The sequence below is a fragment of the Bubalus bubalis genome, chromosome 12 (genome assembly GCF_019923935.1).
Source record: "Bubalus bubalis isolate 160015118507 breed Murrah chromosome 12, NDDB_SH_1, whole genome shotgun sequence".
Lineage (NCBI taxonomy): Eukaryota > Metazoa > Chordata > Mammalia > Artiodactyla > Bovidae > Bubalus > Bubalus bubalis.
In genome coordinates, this window is record NC_059168.1 from 6540480 (window position 1) to 6562341 (window position 21862).

Sequence of the window (21862 nt, forward strand, 5' to 3'; positions counted from 1 at the left end):
ATGAATCTTTCATGGACGCTTATTGGGGAAGGGAGCAGGCCCAGCCCTCATGGAGACAGAAGTAATTCCAGTGTCATATGTTTCAGTGGGGTTTTCCTGTGATGGAATGAGACCCGAGGCCATGAGGCAAGATCCTACGCGGAAGGGCTCAGTGGTCAATGTCAATCCCACTAACACTCGGCCCCAGAGCGACACGCCAGAGATTCGCAAATACAAGAAGAGGTTTAACTCTGAGATCCTGTGCGCTGCCTTGTGGGGTAGGTGTCTCTGGGCCACTCCAGCCCTTCTGCTTTTATTCTCAAGGGTGGACCGGTCATTTGGAGAAGTACAGCTTGGGATGTCGGGGGGGCTTGGGGAGTGTTGTTCGTGGGTGAGGTGGAAGACTCTTGACATCCCTTGCGCATGCTGTCCCATGGAATCCTGCAGGCATCCAGACCTGCCCTTGTTTCAGCCATCATGTACTGGACAGAGTGACTCATCTCCATCACTTCGTATAAAAAAGAAGGAAAAAGATGAGAAAGGCATTTGATTTGGCCCATATTTATAGGGAGAATGAAGAAATCTGTCAAATTGCTTTTCTTTAAATGTTTCAGTTTAACAGTCTTTCCTGACTCTTTGTGACTTAAGAAGACATCTAAGTGAAACTTTGGGGGGTTTTGTTTTTGTTGTGTTTTTGTTGTTGTTTTTGATGTGGACTTTTTTTTTTAATTCTTTAATTGGAGGAAAATTGCTTTATAATATTGTGTTGCTTTCTGCCATACAACAGTGAGAATCAGTCATAATTATACGTATGTCCCCTCTCTCTTGAACCTCCCTCGCCATCCCCCAATACCCACTACTCCCACCCAGTCCCACCTCTCTAGGTCATCACAGAGCACCAGGTTGGAGCTCCCTGTGCTCTACAGCAGCTTCTCACTAGCCATCTATTTCACACGTACCTGGTGAAAGTGTTAGTCGCTCAGTCGTGTCCGACTGTTTGTGACTCCATGGACCGTAGCCCCCCAGGCCCCTTTGTCCATGGGATTTCCCAGGCAAGAATACTGGAGTAAGTTGCCATTTCCTTCTCCAGGGGATCTTCCGAACCCAGGGATCGAACCCATGTCTCTTGTGGCTCCCGCGTTGTAGACAGATTCTTTACCCCCGAGCCACCAGGGGAAGCCAGAGCAGGTGTGGGGAAATGGGGAGGGAGATGGGACACGGCTGGAGAGAAGGGGCTGGGGTGTGCCTGATACATACTGCTCCTAAGAAAAGAGGGACCGAGGATCAAATGCAGCTGTTTGTTTCTTAAAGATGATGGAGCATGGTCTTTAAGAAAACCTGAAACTGAGTGATAGATGCCAGGTTGATCACAAACCGTTAGGGACAAAGGGGGCTGTGTATGGCTCGTTCTATAAGATTTCCCGAGCAAAGACAGATGTTGAAGGAAGCAGGTGGGGATCATGACACTGGACAAAGGTTTGTCTGTCTGGTTGTTTGATAGGATAGATAAGATGGAGAGTATGTGGTACCCAGAAGATGGTGGGCGTGGATGTTCTGGGGCTACTGAGGAAAACCCAGAAGTTGGAGGATCAGGAATGAAGCGAGCTTATTGCCCCCTTAGATCCTTTTTACATTAACGTGTAAATGAATATTCCATCCTCTCCCCTCCATGGTGATTTGTTGCAGTTTGCGTACTTTAAGCTCTGACCATCCTTAGCTTTGGAGAAAAAAATGGCAACCCACTCCAGTATTATTGCCTAGAGAATTTCATGGACAGAGGAGTCTGGCGGACTGTTAGTCCATGGGGTCCCAAAGAGTCAGACATGACTGAGTGACTGAGCGCACATATCCTAAGCATCTCTGTTTGTGGGTGACTTGAGGAAACCACTCTTATCCTGAGAGGTGGCGCTGTTTGCTCCATACAAGGCCATCTGCCACGCACAGTGTAAAATTGTGGTCTTTCTGTGTCCTTGACATAGGAGTGAACTTGTTGGTGGGTACTGAGAGTGGCCTGATGCTGCTGGACAGAAGTGGCCAAGGGAAGGTGTATCCTCTGATCAACAGAAGGCGATTTCAGCAGATGGACGTCCTGGAAGGCTTGAACGTCTTGGTGACGATATCTGGTAAGTGTGGGTTTGGGAGAGCAGGCCACCAGCACTGCTTAAAAGTGCGGTGCTTCCCCACATGGAACTTGAGTGAGCTCGTTTTCCGAAGTGATAGCTCAAAAACAGAACCATAATGTGATAGGAAAGCATATTCAGACGGGACCCACTGTGTGTACTTGTGATGGGATGGGGCTCCTCTGAGCTGTCCTGGAGCCCGCTCCTGCGCTTCCTGCTCGACGTCTCCATCCCTCCCCACACCCCGCACGCCCGCCCGCCCCCTCCATCCCCATCTCACCGCCACCCCCCGCAGCCTGTCCTGGTCAGGGTGTGGGTTTGTGTCCACTTCTTCCTACAGGACTCTTTGATGCAAAAAGAACTGTTCTTTGCCATTGCCAGTAAAACCATGTTTGTTTGTTTTTTTTTTCCATGTCTGTCAGCACTTGCTCTAAGTTTCTTTTTAGGAGGAGTATTTTTCTTGGTATAAATTATATATGTTGATTGTAGAAAGTAAGAAATACTGCAGAAGAGCAAACAGGAGGAATAAATCGTAAAATCAGTTCATCCAAAGAAACTGTTAACTTCACTTTGACTTCCAGACTTGTAAGCGTATACACACTCAAAATACATACTCGGGGGAGAGAAGGTCTCTATAAAAATAGTTATGCTACATATTGAGGGAAGACTGTGATACCCGTATACTGACGAGATGGTTTCCCCAGGTGTGTGAATACACTGCTGTCCATACAGTTGGCGTCTACTCACGCTTGGTAACCTCTGTCCTGAAGTTGAGGTGTATCCCTGCCATTCTTGTTTGTCCAAACCTGTAGGCTGTTTTCTGTATTCCTTCATGATAGCCATTCTGTGCAGCTACAGAATGTTTCTCTGCATGGATGGCACTAAAGTTTATTTACTTCTGTTGTAACTTCCATTTATTCCTTTTTCACCTCTCCTGTAAACATTTGCATAAGTATCTTTGTAACTCACTTAACCATTCAGCATTTGAATCCATGTTGCCTGGATCATAACGTCCTAATCTGCATTTTTGCTGGGGTTAAAGAGTATGCACAAGTGTAAGACCTGTCTCCTCATTACCCACAGTGATTTTGATTTAATCGTCGGCTAACTCAAACTTGCTGTATTTATTTATATGTAACAAATTTCTTGCAATAAGTTTTAGTTTTCAAATAGGTTTTTGGTTTTAAGTAAGATGTCTGTTGAAATGCAAAAATTTCACCATCCATCTTCTACTTAAATGAGGAACCAACCATTTAAGACTTGAGTGCTGATGGAAAATAGGTTTTTGAATTGGAGGAAAAATAAATCTACAGCTGAAAATGGTTGAAGCTTCATTTTGTGATCCAGCGAGCAAGGTGATTTGTGTGGATCAGTAATCAACTGATACCATTTTTTGGGACCACTTTTTTTGTGTTCTTTTTATAGCTTTCATTGGTTTTCAAAATCATAAAAGCAATAACACGACAATTGTAGGAAACTTCAGAAAAAAGGAAGCTTAGGAAAAAGAAAATAAAATGTAACCCCTATCTGAGAGAGATAGTTCTTGTTAACTTTTTAATATATTTCCTCCTCATTTCTATAAATGTATCTGACAGTATGGGAATAAAACACTGGACATAAAACAGTGTTGTCTTTGTTTCACTTAACGTATTGAGTATCTTCCCACGTTCAGAAATTCTTCAAAACTTAAGATAGTGTTGAAGAATAAGACATAATACAGAAAGTGCACAGATTATAAAGAATTACAGGTCCACGAAGAGTCACAGTCAGCCATCATGTAGCCCCCGGCTCCTCCACCCGCCCACGGCGCTCCTGCATTGCCTCCATCGTCGGCCACCCCCCCACCCCCCCACACAGACACACACACACACACACACACCCCCACCCACCCCCCGCCCCAAGGAAGCGCTGTCCTGACTTTGCACCTTAGTATATACTAGGTATGATTTGATGTCTGTTTTTTTGCCTTCATTGAACTGAACTCAAATAAATGGCAAAAATACTTCTTTTGTGTCTCACTTTTTTTTCTAGAGCAGTTTTATGTTTACAGAGAAAGTGATCAGAAAGCATAGACAGTCTTATATTGGCCCCCTCCAGTTTCCCCTCTTCTCTGACACTTGTTACAGTGGATGGACCAGTATTAATGCATTATTGTTAGCTGAAATCCACAGTTTAGGTTCTCTCTGTGTGTGTCCTCTGGGTTGAACACACGCATAATTTTATCTACCTTTACAGTGTCATACAGACGAGTTGCATCACCCTAAAAATCCTCTGTGCTCCAGCCCTTCCTCGAAGCCCATGGCGACACCTGACCTTTTTTGCTCTCTGTTGCCTTTTCCAGAATGGCCTGGGTGGGCTCATGCAGTGTGTAGCCTTTTCAGACAACTGAGAGCAAGTACCTCTTTATGAATCAATGTGATGACTTCTTTTGTCTGTTCTGGGTGCTTGCTCAATACTTCTGCTAGGTTTGTTGTTGTGGTTCAGTCGCTAAGTCATGTCTGACTCCCTGCGACCCCATGGACTGCAGCACGCCGGGCTTCCCTCTCCTTCACTATCTCCTGGAGTTCCCTCAAAATGAAATTATTTAGCATTGCATGCATGCTTGTCCATTGAGTTGGTGATGATATCTAACCATCTCATCCTCTGCTGCCCCCTTCTTTTGCCTTCAGTCTTTCCCAGCATCAGGGTCTTTTCTAGTGAGTGAACTCTTTGCATCAGGTGGCCAAAGTATTGGAGCTTCAGCATCAGTCCTTCCAGTGAATATTCAGGGTTGATTTCCTTTAGGGTTGACTGGTTTGATCTTCTTGCTTGCTAGGTTCTCTCTCTTCTAACTGACATATAGGAGTGCTTCACATGTTCTGGGTAGGAGTCTTCTGTTAGCTCTGTATTGTGTCCATTAGTTTATGGCTTGCCTTTTGCTGGACTGAAGTCCCCAAGTTGGGTGATCTGTGAAACCCTTTTGTGCTCTTAAATGGGAAACCGTAGTCACTCCAGAAGGTTTTAAGAATCAGATGACCTAATATCTTGAGTTGAGTTTGTAGTGAAACTGATACAAAACAATTCCCTTGCAGTGGGGGAAGGGGGTGGTATTTATTGTTTATTGCAGTTTATTTTGATTACTGTTGTTAACAAAGATACCTGATTTTGAATATGTGTGTAAATTACTGATTATTTGTTTTGCTAGGCAAAAAGGATAAGTTACGTGTCTACTATTTGTCCTGGTTAAGAAATAAAATACTTCACAACGACCCAGAGGTTGAGAAGAAGCAGGGCTGGACGACAGTGGGGGACCTGGAAGGCTGTGTGCATTATAAAGTTGGTAAGTCCGCCACGGCTGCAAGGGCTCTGCTTTTCAGAGGTTCAGTTTATCTTTTGTTTAAAGTTTATGTGTTTTTGAAGCTTTTAGTGAGAAACCTGTCTCTGATATTCCTAGCTCATTTGAAGCACCTTCTAATCCTGAGGTCCACAGGGCTCAGTTTGAATCATAATCAGGTTCACTTCAGCCGTCCCCGACCTCCATCACCTTGACCTTGGACAGTCCACATTCTTCTCTGTAAGATGGGGTTCAGAGGAACCTTGTTAAGGAAGCATTGCCTGAAGAGTGCCAGGCCCCTTGGATTCTTCCTTGGCCCTGCAAGCTGGTTCTCACTTGAAGCACTGTGGGTCCTTGGCAGTCACTGATGGAATGTTTGAGAGTTTGCCTAAAGAGTTTTGGCCTTTCGGTTTGAATAAAATGCGCTGTGCACAGCTACTGTGCTCACCGCTGAGGAAGGAATCTTGCTGGCCGGGCAGCATTTTTTGGCAACATTTTTGTTCTTTTCTCTGCAACATTCATGCCCTGCTTCTCATAAGATTTCACAAGAACAAAACCAAAATACATTTTCTGTGTGTGTTGGGGGAAAAAAAAATCAAAATACTGGCTCTAACATTGGAAATTAAGGAGGAACGATGGCGCTTAGCCCAATTACAGTTTTATGGATGAGGTGGTGTGTTCTAATTGCATTTGAAAGGGAAAGTTGAGAAGATGAGCAACTGGTGTCTCTATATATTTAAGACTGAGGATGTGAGGGGCCTACTGGACATTGATTTCTGCTTGTGTGTTTTCTGTTCTTCTGGGTTTATGAAACGACATACTGTGGTCAGTGCTTCTGCTCTCGGGGATATTCCAGTCCTTGGTGGTGTCATCTTGTTGGTGTAATCTGTTCACAGCCCTCAGCTCACTGGTTGCTAATGAGTGTGAATGCCACCCCGATATTAGAGTGATTCTGAGTGATCCTGCAGGGCTCTAGCCCCTTGGTGTAGGTTTGGGGCTTAGGATTTTCTGTGTTGTGATCTGTAACATTTTTCCTTGTTGAGAGTGGTAGCTGGAATCATCTAAGGCTGAATGTAATGAACTGGCTCATAACAGCTGAAATGTCCCTGAACAGATGATCCCACAGGGGAGTGAGGGCAGATGCATTAGACTGAGCTGGACTTTTCCCCAGGACAGCATGTCCACCCTCACTCAGGCCCGTCGTTCATATAGGATGAATCACAAGCATTCATTTGTTACGTTTAGACTTCTGTTGTTCAGTTGCTCAGTCGTGTCCAGCATTTGCAGCACCATGGACTGCAGCTTGCCAGGCTTCCCTGTCCTTCACCAGCTCCCGGAATTTGCTCAGACTCATGTCCATTGTGTTGGTGATGCCATCCAACCTCTGCTGCCGCCTTCTCCTGCCTTCCATCTTGCACAGCATGTGTCTTTTCCAATGAGTCGGCTCTTCGCATCAGGTGGTCAAAGTAGTATTCAGTTGACCCAGACGTGTGCTGTGTAGTATGGTTGCCATCAAGAACAGGGAAGGTGGGAATGGGTATATACATTTATTTGTAAATTAATTAACGTGAAGTAAACTTTAAAGTTTCGATCCTCAGTGACACTAGTACATTCCAAGAGTCCAATAGCCCCATGTAACATAAAACCTTTCCACCGTCACGGAAAACTCGATCCCATCAGCCCTGGATGGCCTCTTAGAATCGTTTGTATCATCATAGTCCTGTGATTCATTTGAATAGTGACAACACCTGGAATTTAACAAGGAGAGTTATCAAGACAACAAGCTGAGTCTCACGGTCAAAGTCAGGATCAAGTAGTGCTGTGGTTTAGAGTGGCTGTGCAGACACTGGGGTCTACACCAGCCAATAAGTCAGATGTGGCCAGGGCCATCTGGGTATCTGCTTTTAGCAGACATGCTGGCTGTTAGAGAACTGAGACCGCTGTGTAAAGAAGGCCTTCATATATAAATATAAAGTTACAGAGAGATTTTCTTTACTTTTGGTACAGGATGTAGAATCCTACCAATTACTACTATCTCTATAGCTGGAAGTGCTGTAAAGTGATACTTGGTCTTATACACAGAAACAGATAGAATTCAAATTCAGTTGATGAGTATTTTGTCATAGTTTTTCCATCTGTAAGCTCCACGTGGGACTCGGGAAAGCCCACGTGGAAGATTTGACCTCTTGCTGATATTCAGGAGCCTCTTGGCTGGTAAATCACATCATTATCCTTTGGAATTAATGCTGAGTCCTGTGGACAACAGGGTGGAAAGGTCGACACTGTCCTTGATTATTAAATACTAAGAACGGTAGGAGCAGCATTGAAATTGCTTATTGATAGTAATCAGGGTATGGAGTGGAGTCCAGCACAACATTGAGGAAGATGGGGACAGCCTGAATGTATATTCAGGAATCTGGAAAGGGAACCAATGGCTGGCCTGCCAGCATTGTTCTCTCACTGGTTTGGATGGATCAACAGGGAAGGGCATGTTTGCAGAGTTTTCAGAAGGCCGCAGAAGGGACTGAGAGGTTCACCATGATACTGACCTGTGTTCTTCTTACTGTTTCAGTAAAATATGAAAGGATCAAATTTCTGGTCATTGCTTTGAAGAACTCTGTGGAAGTCTACGCGTGGGCACCCAAGCCATATCACAAATTCATGGCCTTTAAGGTAATAACGACAAGTGTGCTTAAAAATAGTATCAGCCATGCACACTGTGACCAAGAGCCAGGGAATAAATCGGCTGATCATTTATTTAAAACTGCGTTGTTAGAAGGGGGACAACAAGCCAAGGAATCAAAATTGAAATATATGTGTATGTCTGTGATACCGTGGGCTTCCCTGGTAGCTCAGCTGGGAAAGAATCCTCCTACAGTGCAGGAGACCCCGATTCAATTCCTGGGTTGGGAAGATCCCCTGGAGAAGGGAACTGCTACCCACTCCACTATTCTGGCCTGAAGCATTCCATGGACTATATATACAGTCCATTGGGTCACAAAGAGTTGGACACGACTGAGTGACTTTCACTTTCAATTTTTTATCAGCAGTAGGCAGCTTCCAGGTACATCTGTTCAACAGAGGACTAATTAAGAGCGAAGTTACAGAAATTTTTAATGACTTAATGACAGAAATTTTTAATGACTTAGTGATATATATTATACATTAAATAGAATAAGTATTAAAAATATGTATAGTATACTATTTTTTGTTTCAAGAAAAATACTGTAGAAAAATACTGGCAGTTATTTTGTGGGTGTTTTTAATATGTTTTTGTAATTCTAGACTGCACTAGATACAAATTTTATAAACTTTTTAGTTAAAAATGATATTACTATGACACTAGATATTATAAATCACTTAATAAACATTTCTGATATTAGACACAAAACTTTAAGTATCACCCCTTGGCCTATTTTAGTGCAAGGTGAGAAATTAAGAGTTTTTTTTTTTTAATGATTGTTTACTTATTTTTTAAAATAGTTTTGACATATTAAGGGTAGGCCTCCATTATCTGGAAAATTGACATATTTAGATAGCTTATTTGATTCTCCAGTAAAGCAAGATAAGTGGGATTATCATATTTGCTTTAAAATAAAGCCACATATTATTGACTAAAAGCAACTGATTGTAAAGTTACAATTATCTTTTGAGATCTGATCTTAATCACCTTCATGGACCAAGTACTGTACTCATTATTTTATAAATAAGTAGCTTATTTGGATCTGTCTCATGAGCTCTAGGTATTGACGTTACCGGCCACCCCGGCTGTTACAGTACATGGTAGCCGCTCATTACCACTATTAAACGAGTTGGAGAGTTAAAGTGGAAATCTGTGTAGCTCTGTAGAGACTGATGACCACACTGATAAAAGTCTCCATGTGTGTTTCTTGCACCGCCCCTCTCTTTCCATCGTCTGCATTAGAGTAGTTGCTGCTAACTGATAAAAGCAAAATAAAGACTCACCGTATTTTTGCTTATGGTTTTTGCCAGGGTGGTTCAGTCAATGAGTAACTGAGTGCCTGGGTCTGGCTTCTCCAGTTGGAACCGTCAGACATAAGTTCTGCTCATCTCACTGCTGCTTCTCGCCTGCTTCTTTGCAGTCGTTTGGCGAGCTGGTGCACAAGCCGTTGCTGGTGGATCTCACTGTTGAGGAAGGCCAGAGGCTGAAAGTGATCTATGGATCCTGTGCTGGATTCCATGCTGTTGATGTGGACTCGGGATCGGTCTATGACATTTACCTACCAACACACGTAAGAAAGAACCCACACTCTATGGTTGGTTGACTGGCTTCATTTTGTTTTGACTTTTCTCCTTGCTCTGCTCAGTGCACTAACACGGGCAGGGGCTCCTCGCTTCCCCTTTGCAGTGGGGGTGAGTATTTCAGTGACGTACCCTCTTCAGTAGCTCTCTGCTCCTGTCTCTGAAGCCCTCCCGAGACCCGCCTAGCCCTGCTTTCACTAACCCGGGATGGGAGGGGGCAGCTGCTGGCAGGTCAGGACAGCCACGGGGTGGGACTGGTTAGAGGAATGTAATGTATTAAATGGAGCCCATAGTCCAAATATATTCCAGGGGCGTCAGGAGATGTGAATGAGTAGTATAGAGGGTGTATCAGAGGTAGACTTTGAGATACATCTGACACCACGTGGGTTCTCCACAGTGTTGCCCAGTTGCTGTGTTTATCACCAGGAAGCTCAGCCAGTGCCCTTGCACAAGACACTCGTATTCAGCCCGTGTGCAGGAATAGAGGTGGCCACCGACGTTCTTCTCTGGGCTTTTTCCCCTTCTCCAGATCCAATGCAGCATCAAACCCCACGCGATCATCATCCTCCCCAACACAGACGGCATGGAGCTCCTGGTGTGCTATGAAGATGAAGGGGTTTACGTAAACACGTATGGGAGGATCACCAAGGACGTGGTTCTGCAGTGGGGAGAGATGCCGACGTCTGTAGGTACGTATCCCTGAGCGGAAGCGGTCGTGTTTGTTAAAGTAGGGCCTTTCTTGAGGATGTGTATGTTTCAGATACTGGTGTTACATGGTGTTCAGACCGTTTGACCATTTAACAGAGTGGTTGGCAGTAGGTGTTGGGAAAGGTGGATTGTACACTGTGATGCATCATAGTCTTATGTTAGGACAAACTCTTAATAGTTTTTGTTTTTTTTAATCAATTCATTTATTTTGTTATTTAGTCGCTAAGTTATGTCCAGCTGTTGGTGGCCACATGGACTGCAGCACGCCAGGCTTCCCTGTCCTTTACGATCTCCTGGAGCTTGCTCAAACTCATGTCCATTGAGTCAGTGATGCCATCCAACCATCTCATCCTCTGTTGCCTTCCTTCTCCTCCAGCCCTCAGTCTTTCCCAGCATCAGGGTCTTTCCTAACGAGTTGGCTCTTCCCATTTTTTTTTTTTTTTTTTTTGGCTGTGCTGGGTCTTTGTTGCTGCAGGGGTTTTTCTCTAGTTGTGGCGAGTAGGAGCTACTCTTTACTTGTGGTGTGCAGGCTTCTCATCGTGCTGGCTTCTCTAGTTGTGGCTTGCAGGCTTAGCTGCTCCACGGCATGTGGGATCTTCCCAGATCAGGGATCGAACCCATGTCTCCTGCATTGGCAGGCAGAGGCTTTACCACTGAGCCACCAGAGAAGCCCCAAGTAATCATTTCTTAAAGCTCTGTCTCCACAGTCCTCCATTTAATCCAAGGCAGCCAGGGACAGTAAGACAGGTATAGTTGTGAGTAATGGGTGGAAGGCGAGGGGAACAGGAAGGTGAGTGATGCTGTGGCGGTCTCATGGCCCACCGCAGTCCACACACAGCCTCTGACCTTCTCTGTGCATGTCCTAAAGACTGACGTCTGGAACCCTGTTGGCTCCAAGTTTATTTCCCCAAACTACTTTGGTTTTATAGCAGCCAAGTCTCTGGCTCAGTCCACTTGCCTTTTCTTCTCCCTGGTAATTGGTGTGAGGAAAATATAAGCCAAACTATGGACAGGGACTGGGGGTAATGCTCCCGCATGTCCTGCTCGGAGGCATCAACAGACTCAGCTGATAATTGAAAACATCACCGTCCAGGATGACCCCCAAGGTTGCACGTGTAGAGTCCCTTACATCAGTGGTCCCCATCCTTCTTGGCACCAGGGGCCCGTTTTGTGGAAGCCATAGGAGAGGAGGGAGGGTTTGGGGATGAGTCAAGCTCATTATGTTTATTGTGTACTTTATTTCTGTTGTTAGATCAGCTCCACCTCAGATCATCAGCCATTAGATTCCGGAGGCTGGGGACCCCTGTCTTGCAAAAACCTCCAAATGCCAGCTGTTTAGAGGGGTGGTGTGTGTGTGTGTGTGTGTGTGTGTTTGTGTGTGTGAAACCTGAGCAGCTTCTTTCCATGGCTGTTCCTCATCTTTAACAATATGTGTTTTCCTCTCTCAAAAAGCATATATTCGATCCAATCAGACGATGGGCTGGGGAGAAAAGGCCATAGAGATCCGATCTGTGGAAACTGGCCACTTGGATGGCGTGTTTATGCACAAAAGGGCTCAAAGGCTGAAGTTCTTGTGTGAACGCAATGACAAGGTAACAGTCTCCTTAGGGATTCTTTTTAGATGTTATTTTTCAGCAGTGGTTTATTTTCCATGGAGTTCGGTGAAGCCTTTCCTTGGCATTTTGATAGATTTCTGAGATAACTTTGTCAAGGAACTTTTCAGTAGTGACTTTTTAGACCCATTAATGGAGGTCAGGATATATTTTATTTTGTTTTTGTTGAGGGGGTGGACATGTTTATCTCTGCAGAAATCATTCTGTGTTGGGTTTTTGTTGTCTTTTGAGGGGTTTTTTTTTTCCATTAGGTGGCCTGTCCGGGCTGTGTTTAGTTTAGGGATAGAAAAGGTTAAAGCTCCCAGTTTAGATGGATGGAGTTTTGTTGTGATTAGAAAGAACCCTCATGCACATTTAAGTAACAGGGGAAATTTTCCTTCCCCTGATGTATGTTTGAAATACACCACTTGTTAGTCTGTCTTTCGAGTATTGGCGTAACTGCATTGTTTTCCTGGCATAAGTGCCTAAGAGGAGAAATTATTTTATGCAAAAGCTGGAGTGCTGCCTACAGGTGAGACCTGTGAGACCCCAGAGCATCAAAGCCCAAGTTAAAACTTTTGCTTTCCAAACTGGCCACATCGTTTTCTTCTCTAGGACTCCCTTCCTCCCCAAACCAGCCTTGGAGTGGAGCAGACAGCTGGCCAAGGGTGTTGACCCCTATGGCCTTTTCTAAGCTTAGATTTCCCTCTCTTCTGTCACTTGGATGAAAACATGACTACCTGAGGCAGCCCACTACAGCCTTAGAAACACTGCCACCTCTTGCTTCACACTGAGATGCATTAGGCCTCCAGTCAGCAGCCTCAGGCTGGCGTCTCAGATGGAGAGAGCTGCCGTCTCCCTTTGGCAGGCAGGCCTCCCGCCCAACCAGGTGCTCCCCTCCATCCACAGCCCCCGGGCCACTTCCTCTGCAGTGCAGTCCTCTGGCTCATTCGCCGGTGCACTTGACCTACATAATATCTCCCAAATCTTTTACCTTGGAAATCCACGCAACCTCAGAGCTAACCGAGGATTTTACCAGCTTTGGGGTTTACATTTTCCTAAGTATGTTCAGTGGAACCATAACCACGGTATTCTTTGAACTTCAGGCATTTAAATTTTTTTTTTAATCATTCATGATGTCACACCCGTCAGGGTTTATTAATAAAAGGCACAAAACTAAATTATTTATTTTTTGGACAGTAGAGTCCTATGAAATAACCAAGACATTCAGTTTCATTTTTTAAAAGAGAAAAACAAGGCGCTGAGCCGCCTCCCCACTGATCACTGAGTTTGCCAAACACGTTGATCTTTCGGAAGGTGTTAAGGGTGGAGGTGAGCACAGATGGTCCAGTTTGGGGAACATCCCCTTGTTTCCTCTGTGTTCTCACAATAGGGCATGGGGTGCACAGAGTCACCCCTTGGCTAAGGAGTCTTCCTAAGTTAAGAAAATGTTAGTCGCTCAGCCTCCTCCAGCTCTGTGTGACTCCCTCCCTGGGCTGTAGGCCCACCAGGCTCCTGTGTCCATGAAATTCTCCAGGCAAGAATACTGGAGTGGGTTGCCATTCCTACTCCAGGGAATCTTCCTGACCCCGGTCTCCCTGCATTGCTGGCAGATGCTTTACTGTCTGAGCCATCAGAGAAGCCCTCCTAGTGGAAATGAAAACTGGCTCCTTGCTGATGAATGGACATCACCCCAGATTTCTTTTGGGAGGGGGCCTCTGGGCTTTCGGGGTCCCCCTCACCCTTCTCCCCGCTCTCCCCCTGCAGGTGTTCTTTGCCTCGGTCCGGTCTGGGGGCAGCAGCCAGGTTTACTTCATGACTCTCGGCAGGACCTCTCTTCTGAGCTGGTAGGAGTGGCGGGCTAGGCTGCGGCCCCGGAGGTGTCGACCATGAGAACCCGGAGATCCTGGCAACTGGAGTGCGGAGCTGCCCGGGCCGCGTGGGCAGGGGTCTCCTCCCTGCCCCCACCCGCTCTTACCAGTCATCCCCATTCTCTTCTTGTCCTGTTCGAAATAAATCGAGGCTGCATCGCAGCTGGTGCTGTTGAGACTGCCATCAGGTGCTATCCGTGCTGGGATGGAGCGGCGGGCAGAACGCATGCGCATTCCCTCCAGCTCCAGCGTTCCTTGTCTGCGGCTCCATGCTGGGGCGTCTGCGGGTGGAGACCAGACGCTGGTGGGGGGGGGTTGGCAGGTGTAAACGTGCGCTCGGAGGAGCAGGTCGCTGAAGCCAAGAGCAGATTTAATATAGTAACATTAACAACGTATTTAATTGACATTTCTTTTTTTTTTTTTTTGTAATGTGACCATATGTGGACAAAGAAGAAGGTGCAGGTTTAAGAAGTTAATATTTATAAAATGTGAAAGACACAGTTACTAGGATAACTTTTTTGTGGGTGGGGCTTGGGAGGCGGGCGGGTGGGTTTAGCGACCCATTTGGTTTCTTGGGAATTTTTTTTTTTTTGGCCAAGAACTCAGTCGTTTTTCTGTGTACCAAGTTTTGCCTAAAATCACGTGCAGATGATTCTTTTAAAAAAAAGGAAAAAGAAAGGGTGTGCATTTGTATCCTGCCCAGAACCTTGTTGTGTGACAGTATTAGCGCTGCCTCGGTCAAAGGTTTAATTTTTGTTTAAACCTGGAAGTGCAACAGCAGTTTCACCACGATCGGCACTTGCAGAGGGGAAAAAAATCTTTTTCAACCACGTGTTTATTTTTTCGCCTACCTCATTGTTTTTAATGCATTAAGAGGTGGTTTAGTTTCTATGTCTTTGGAGAAAAACATTAATGTTTAACCTTAATACCAAAATGATCCAATTGAAGTTTGACTGTTATTTTGTCACGTCTCAGTAGGCACAAGAGAAATTGTCCCCGAAGGTGGGAAACAGCCATGAGGCTTGTCCGCTGATGGGCACGTCTGCTTTCTGAGCTGAGAAAGCAGATCACGTCGTTTTCCACCAGATTCATCAGGGGTGGTGGTGGATGGATAGACGGCCATTGCCCACAGCACGCGGGGCCTCGCTGTTCGCAGCTCGGAGTTTGCAGACAGGTGGTCATATGGGGGACAACCCCACGGACTGTCAACAGTGTTGCCGGAACCTTTCCTTGGGGCCGGGGGTGTTTCCCTTTTTCTAAAAATGCAATGCACTAAAACTATTTTAAGAATGTAGTTAATACTGCTCATTCATAAGATAGCATCTTCCTGCGTTTCAGGTGTGATATCAGAGCCCTGGCTTCTCGAGTGCTCTCCCTTGCTCACTCTCTCTGCCCGCTCTCTCTGTTTTTTAAACCAGTTTTACTTTATGAATATGTTCATGACATTTGTAATAAATGTCTTGGGTAATAATTGGTTTCATGGCTTCTGGTCACTGGCTTCCTCTGAGCATGTTGGTTATATTGATTACTTGTTAAAGGGTGGCTCAGCCGTCGGCCTGTCCTCTGGCAGAGTTCTGATGGGAATCTCACTCACCAAACAAAAGCTCGGTGTGGCCTAGGCTTATTCCTCCTCCGTGGTGAATTTGCTTTTATGACATCAAAGCGGAGGTTTTCCACCTTGAGAAATTAACAATCACTTGCACCTGTTTGCTGAGTCTGCCCCCCACCCCCCACCCCCAAAGCCGCATCCCGTTTGGCATCTGCCTTGACCTGTTGTTCTCTTCCTCCTGGGTCAGCATTTTTTCCAGAGGCTCCCCCTTTGAATTTCAAAAATGTAGTGAAGAGTACACAGGCTCACAAATGCAGAAACAACAGCTGGTCACGTACACCCACCGCAGCAGCACCCGCTGAGAAAGCCTGTCTCCATGTTGGAAGGATTCAGGCTGAGGAAACAGGCTTTCCATGCGTGTTGATTTCAGTGTAGTGCTGGCGTCTAAGGCAGAAAGAACCAGTTCTGTTCCGGTCATTTGTACTTAAAGGAGAGAAGATCTGGGCACTAATCCCGCCCTTGGCAGGAGTTCTGAGACTGGCCAGACCAATCACTGCGGGGCTGCAGTCCTTGCCACATCACTGCTGGTGATTCCCTTCTCGGATTGGCTTTTGACGGGAGACGAAATGTGCCCCAGCATGCGCCAGGAGGAGAACGGACTGCATAGTGGGGTCAGTTGTAGCCCCTCCCATGACTTCAGCGAAAGGCCAAGTTGGGCAGGTGTCTTTCAGAAAACTACTGAACTTCTGATACCAACATGAAAGATATAAAAAGGTTGAGGATGATGGGCTCCGAGCTCAGGTCAGCGTGGGCCTGTCCTACCTGGGCAGCAACTGGTGGTGTGGGAGTGAACGTGATTGAATCCGTCACTGGGCTTGGCTGACCGAGGTCAACCAGCCACTGGTCCCCTGGTCGGGTGCCTGTGGTCTCCTTCCTTGTCTGGGGTGTCCCTTCCTCCTTGGCCTTCCCGCCGTGCAGACCAGCTTAGGTTGCTACAGCTTCAAGCAGACGCCGGGTTAGCTTTCTCCGTGGAAGATGGCAGGCTCTCTCCATTTCATTGCTAACAGGGTAGTGACTTCACTCAAGTGCCAAGATGGCAAAATTAGCAGGAGAATTTAGTCTTGTGCCGATACCACTAAATATGGAACCTAGAAAACCATGACAGCTCTTCCAAACAAAATACCAGTATGGCTCTAGGTTTAGTTGAAGCTTTAATAAGTGATACTTTTCTGTATTTAAAACGGAGTCTCTATATCGAGTGCAGTTTTTTGGTTTTTTTTTTTTTTTTTACTTTTTCTCATGCACATGTTGTGTTGAAGAAAATGTTTACAAAAAATAGTTTTGTTACACTAATGGGCATCACATATTTATGGTCTATTTTTAAGTGATTTTTTATGGGTTATTTAGGCTTTTGTTTTAGTTGTAGTCCACTTAAATGATGGTTCATAATCCCTAATTTTGCCAATTATAAATTTGCTAAACGGTAATGCAAATGACAAGCTGCATTAAGTTTACTAATCAGAACTGCGAAGCAGACTGGTGGCAAGTACACAGCCTTCTTTTTTCAGTGCTAACTTGTCTTCTGTGTATTATGAAAATGACTGTTGTCCCTCTTCTCCCCTTTTTTTTGTCCTTAAATAAAGTAAAAGTGACACCTGTTTCATGTGGCATGAGTTTCAAATATATTCTGTTCCTGCAGAATGTTCACTTTGTATAAGGATCCTCCTTCCCCGGTGCCACCCCAAGGCCTGAGTGAGCAGCTCCCAGATTTTGCCACCTCCCTGAAAGGGGTGGCCCAGGGGATTCCCAGGCACAAGTTACAAAAGTGGCAAACATTTGTTCAGAGATCTTACAATGAGGGACTTCTCTAGGGGTCCAGTAGTTAAGAATCCACCTCCCTTGAAGGGGACATGGGTTCGATTCCTGGTCCAGGAAGATTCCACTTGCTGTGAGGTGACTAAGCCCCTGTGCCTCAACTGCAGAGCTGGAGCAACCCACTCAAAGGAAGCGCTTGTGCCGCAAGGGCGGCTGCGAACCCACACAGCTAAATAAATAAATACTTTATTTAAAATCTTAAAATGAAGTGGATAGTGAGCTCTTGATGGCCATGTTCCTGAAACCAAAAGCAAAAGTAAAGCTTCTTAGGAAGAAACCGGCTTGTTTTTCCAAGCCTGAATTGAATCAAGAAGTAAAGTACATGCTGTCTGTTCTGTACTAATTGGACGTTGGAAGGAACTCTTTCTCAAATTGGTGCATAAACAAGAACCTAAGCCTGATCATTGGAGCTCCTCCAGTGCAAAGTCATCATGGCCCTGCCGTGGATGTGTTCTGTCAACACCCATACACCCCCGGCCCATAGCTTGGCAGGAACATTCCACATTGGGTACATCCCAGGTCAGCTGTGGGTGTCAGCACTTTGCCGGAGCCCCCGAGTTGGGAAGGAGTAGCCATGCAACTTCATCATCAATTACACGTGTTGGTCAACTAGCTCCTCTCTGCTTCATGCTAGAAACACGTTCCTGCTCTAAGGTGAAAATAAACTTAGGAATACCTAGGCCACCAAATGAATGAGTTACCTTCCTCCTCATCTGTTGCAGCTGGTGTGGGGGACGGGGAATAAACCTCTGGTGCTCTGTTGTTCCAGTTTCCCTCTATTGGTGGGGGTTTCACAGGAGGTCCAGTGGGTCAAGTCATCCCCGCTAAGGATGAATTGGTGTCACTGCTGCTCTCTGCCATCTAGACTTAGACAATGCCCATGCTTCGCTTTATCAGAAGTAGTTGCTGCGTTTTGCAAAGTAAAATCGCTAAGGAATTAAGCCATTTTCTCAGGAGGGAAGTAATAGGTGTTCAGGTCGGAGATGCTCACATCTGGTCTGCCCCGCCCTTCGCTGAGATGCTCATATCGTGTGGGATGTGCGTTTCAGAAGCTGCCTGGCACTCCTCCACCTCTGCTTCTGTCTGACCTCACTTCCTTGTGCTCGTAGTTCACCTCACCTCTCTCTGATTCCCTGATGATGGCCCGATGTTACCTTGTTCGTTCTGTTTGTATCTGTATACAGACCCAGCATATGACAGTATTCTGGCAAATCCCATGGACAGAGGAGCCGGGGGTGGGGCTGCAGTCCATGGGGTCGCAAAGAGTCGGATGTGACTGAGTCACCCAGCATGCATTTGAGCTGTGATTGGTTTTCACTGGTTTGCTACTCTAATTTCCTTCTTGTTCGCTTTAGTAGCTTGAAATGAAACCTCTGATGTTCATCTGAAGAGGAAGCCAGGCCCCTGTGCAGCATGGGGCTTGTAAGAAAGCGCCCTGGGGCAGCTAGGCCCCAGGAGGGCTGCGAGCCCTGCCTACTCTAGGCACGGACCACCCAGTCCTGGAGCAGACCACCAGCCCCATCGGCTGCAACTTGGCTTCTTGTGAAGACACTGGGACCTCAATGCCTAGGTCTTATCTCCTAGTTTCCTTGGTTACAGGAAATTTGAATTCGATGGTCCAGCGCAAGATTATTGTTTTTATTATGGTCTGAATTATACAGTTCTGGCAGCTTCTCCCCTCAGAAGTCCTGCTGCAGAGAGATGACGTGGATGGAGCATCAGCCAAGCAGCGCTGCTAGTTCCTTACGTGGAAACCAGTATTAAACAGCTTTTCTACAATAAACTATATTAAATACTGCCTTTGATTATTTTATTGACAATTTTATTGAGGTGATCCATACCACACAATTCACCATTTAAAACATGCATGTAACTCAGTGGCCTTTAGTCCTTCAGAGTTGCGTATACATCCCCACAGTCCCATCTTTAAACGTGGTTATCACCCCAAGAAGGCAGCCTGTACCCCTCTGCCGCCATCCCTTGGTCTGCCCCGCTCCCATGCCCCTGAATGCCATGCAGTCTGTCCTCCACCCTCGTGATGCGGGCGCGTCTCTTGGACATCACTCGTTTGTCACTGGCTCCTTCAGCTTAGGACGTCTGGAGGTGCACCCTGTTGGAGCACGTGCGTTGTTTCTTTCTCTGTGTCTGTCTGCCTTTGTTTTGGCATCCTCTGTTCATCATAGTTGCTATTGCTGCCTTCTTTCAGCCTTAGGATCCAGGGACCACCGCACTGAGAGCAGAGAGATTCATTTACTTTTTTTTTTTTTTCCACACCAAGACTGAAATTGTGGATTTCACCCAGCACACCTCAGTTCCGAGCCACTTCCTAAGTTCTCCATTCCACCTTTGTGTCCAGACTCTGATTCCTGCCACTGTGCGATTCACACAAGCACGCAGCCTGTGCAGAAGTTGAGAAACACGGGAATAACTGCAGCATTGTGCATCACGGCACGTTCGTGTATGGCCCGGTGACTAACAAGAGCGAACTGTTCCATTCCTCTTGACTCCCCCTGTCCTGTGGCTGGAATGCAGGGTGGGGTAGGTAACTGTCGCTAAGAGTTCAGGTTGTAATCTCCCTTTTGTTGAAGTACAACCCTCTTGTTAAACTCCTGATGCTTTGGTGGGCTTCCCAGGTGGCTCAGTGGTAAACAAATCACCTGCCAATACAGGAGACGCAGGAGATCCCTGTGTGTGTTCAATTCCTGGGTTGGGAAGATCCCCAGGAGGAGGAAATGGCAACCTGCTCCAGTATCCTTGCCTGGGAAATCCTATGGACAGAGGAGTCCATGGGGTGGCCAAGAGTCGGACACGACAACAAATGCTTTGATACCATTCTGGAAGATCAGATGCAGTCGTTCCAGCACAACATTTATGTTGAAGCACTGTGGTTGTGAACCGGGTGTAGCCTAAGTGAGTGCTTCTGGAATATGCCGGAAGTAAGGGCTTCTTGTGGAGGACCAAACTCTTGTCTTAGAAGATAGTTCCCCAAGATCAATTCATCAAGTTCGACTGAGAGCATATTTGTAACCTCCATAAAACTGAACATGTATAACATGAAGGGAGAGGATCCAGTTGTGGCTCAGACTCCAAAAGGAAGTTTATTATAAGGAATTGAAAAGAGATGCTGGCCACCCTGCAGCCATGGTGTTGCAGGAAGGGGGACCCCTTCTAGGGCCCAAAACTGGGCTCGTGTCTAACACTGGGAAATGAATTGTCCGAGGAGACACATGTGCTGACAAAGCAAGAGATTTTATTGGGAAAGGGCACCTGGGTGGAGAGCAGTAGGGTAAGGGAACCCAGGAGAACAGCTCTGCCGCTTGGCTCGCAGTCTCAGGTTTTATGGTGATGGGATTAGTTTCCGGGTAGTCTTCGGCCAATCATTCAGATTCAGAGTCTTTCCTGGTGGTGCATGCATCGCTCGGCCAACATGGATGCTAGTGAGAGGGATTCTGGGAAGTGGACGGACATGCAGTGTCTCCTTTCGACCTTTCCCGAACTCTTCTGGTTGGTGGTGGCTTATTAGTTCCGTATTCCTTAACAGGATCTCCTGTCATAAAACAACTCGTGCGAGTGGTTACTAAAGGGCCTGTACAGGGTGGGCGGTTTCAGTCTGTGCTTTCCCTGACAATGGAGCACCCCAAGGCACCCTGAGGACCCACAGGGTTGCAGGTGTAGACACCTAAGTCCTGTAGAAAATTCCTAGCCTGTGTCACATCACCTGGAGGACTTGTTAGAACCCATTGCAAATTCCAAGCCCAGAGTTTCCGGGGCTTCTGATGCTGGTCTGGGACTACGCTTAAGAACCCCACCTTCTATAGAAATTAGTAAAAACAAGAAAAGTAAGGACAGTGAAAAATGCATAAGATTTAGCACAGTTACTTGAGCTAAGTTCCACGATCAGAGAGAAGTACAGAGAGCACCCAGAGGGGAGATGGGCTATCACTTGCCCGTGTTTTTCTTAATCCCTCTTTAGAAAGTTCTTAATGAGAAGGAATCAAGGGGCTAACACCCTGGTGGTTTACTTGGCATATGTACATTTATTGATACAGTGGATGTTTTGCTCTTGAAATAGAAATCCTACAAGGGCTTGTATTGGTCCTCTCACCTCGAGGCAGCCAGGTGTCTGCCTCTCACTTCCCTCCAGGGTCAGTGATGGGTTTGCACTTTAGGCTGGATGGAATTGTGTGTGTAATTGGGACTGTGGATCTTCAGTTTTGTTCCATTCATCTACTTACGCACAAGTGCTACACTCTTCATGGTAGAGACTTTTCTAATTTTTTAAAATGCCTCTTGATTTATCAACTGTAAATGTTTATTTGTTGTTAAATTGCTAAGTAGTGTTCAACCCTTTTGCAACCCCATGGACTGTAGCCTGCCAGACTTGTCCATGAGATTTCCCAGGCAAGAATACTGGAGTGGGTTTCCATTCCCTTCTCCAGGGGATCTTCCCAACCCAGGGATTGAACCTGTGTCTCCTGCATTGGCAGGCGGAATCTTTACCACCGAGCCACCTGGGAAGCCTTGTAAATGTTTAACTCCTTATTAAGAAAAACAAGACTTTGCCTAATTTACTCCCCCTTTCTCACTCCTTT

General features: G+C 46.0%; 1 protein-coding gene across 50 annotated transcripts in view; it reads left to right on the plus strand.

Annotated features, from left to right (window-relative positions):
• Window positions 1–15317, plus strand: part of MAP4K4 (mitogen-activated protein kinase kinase kinase kinase 4) — a 149771-nt gene extending 134454 nt beyond the window's left edge. For 31 of the 50 annotated variants that reach the window (XM_025260729.3, XM_025260739.3, XM_044925679.2 and 28 more), the window contains 8 exons: window positions 87–257; window positions 1959–2102; window positions 5284–5418; window positions 7985–8085; window positions 9516–9665; window positions 10205–10364; window positions 11836–11975; window positions 13743–15317. In XM_025260729.3, coding sequence (XP_025116514.1) covers window positions 87–257; window positions 1959–2102; window positions 5284–5418; window positions 7985–8085; window positions 9516–9665; window positions 10205–10364; window positions 11836–11975; window positions 13743–13826 — 1085 coding nt within the window. In that variant the 3' untranslated portion in view covers window positions 13827–15317. Of the gene's footprint in view, window positions 1–86; window positions 258–1958; window positions 2103–5283; window positions 5419–7984; window positions 8086–9515; window positions 9690–10204; window positions 10365–11835; window positions 11976–13742 lie in introns of all 50 variants that reach the window. The other 19 variants (XM_025260724.3, XM_025260737.3, XM_025260728.3 and 16 more) reach the window with 1 other exon arrangement.
• Window positions 15318–21862: the final 6545 nt, after the last annotated feature.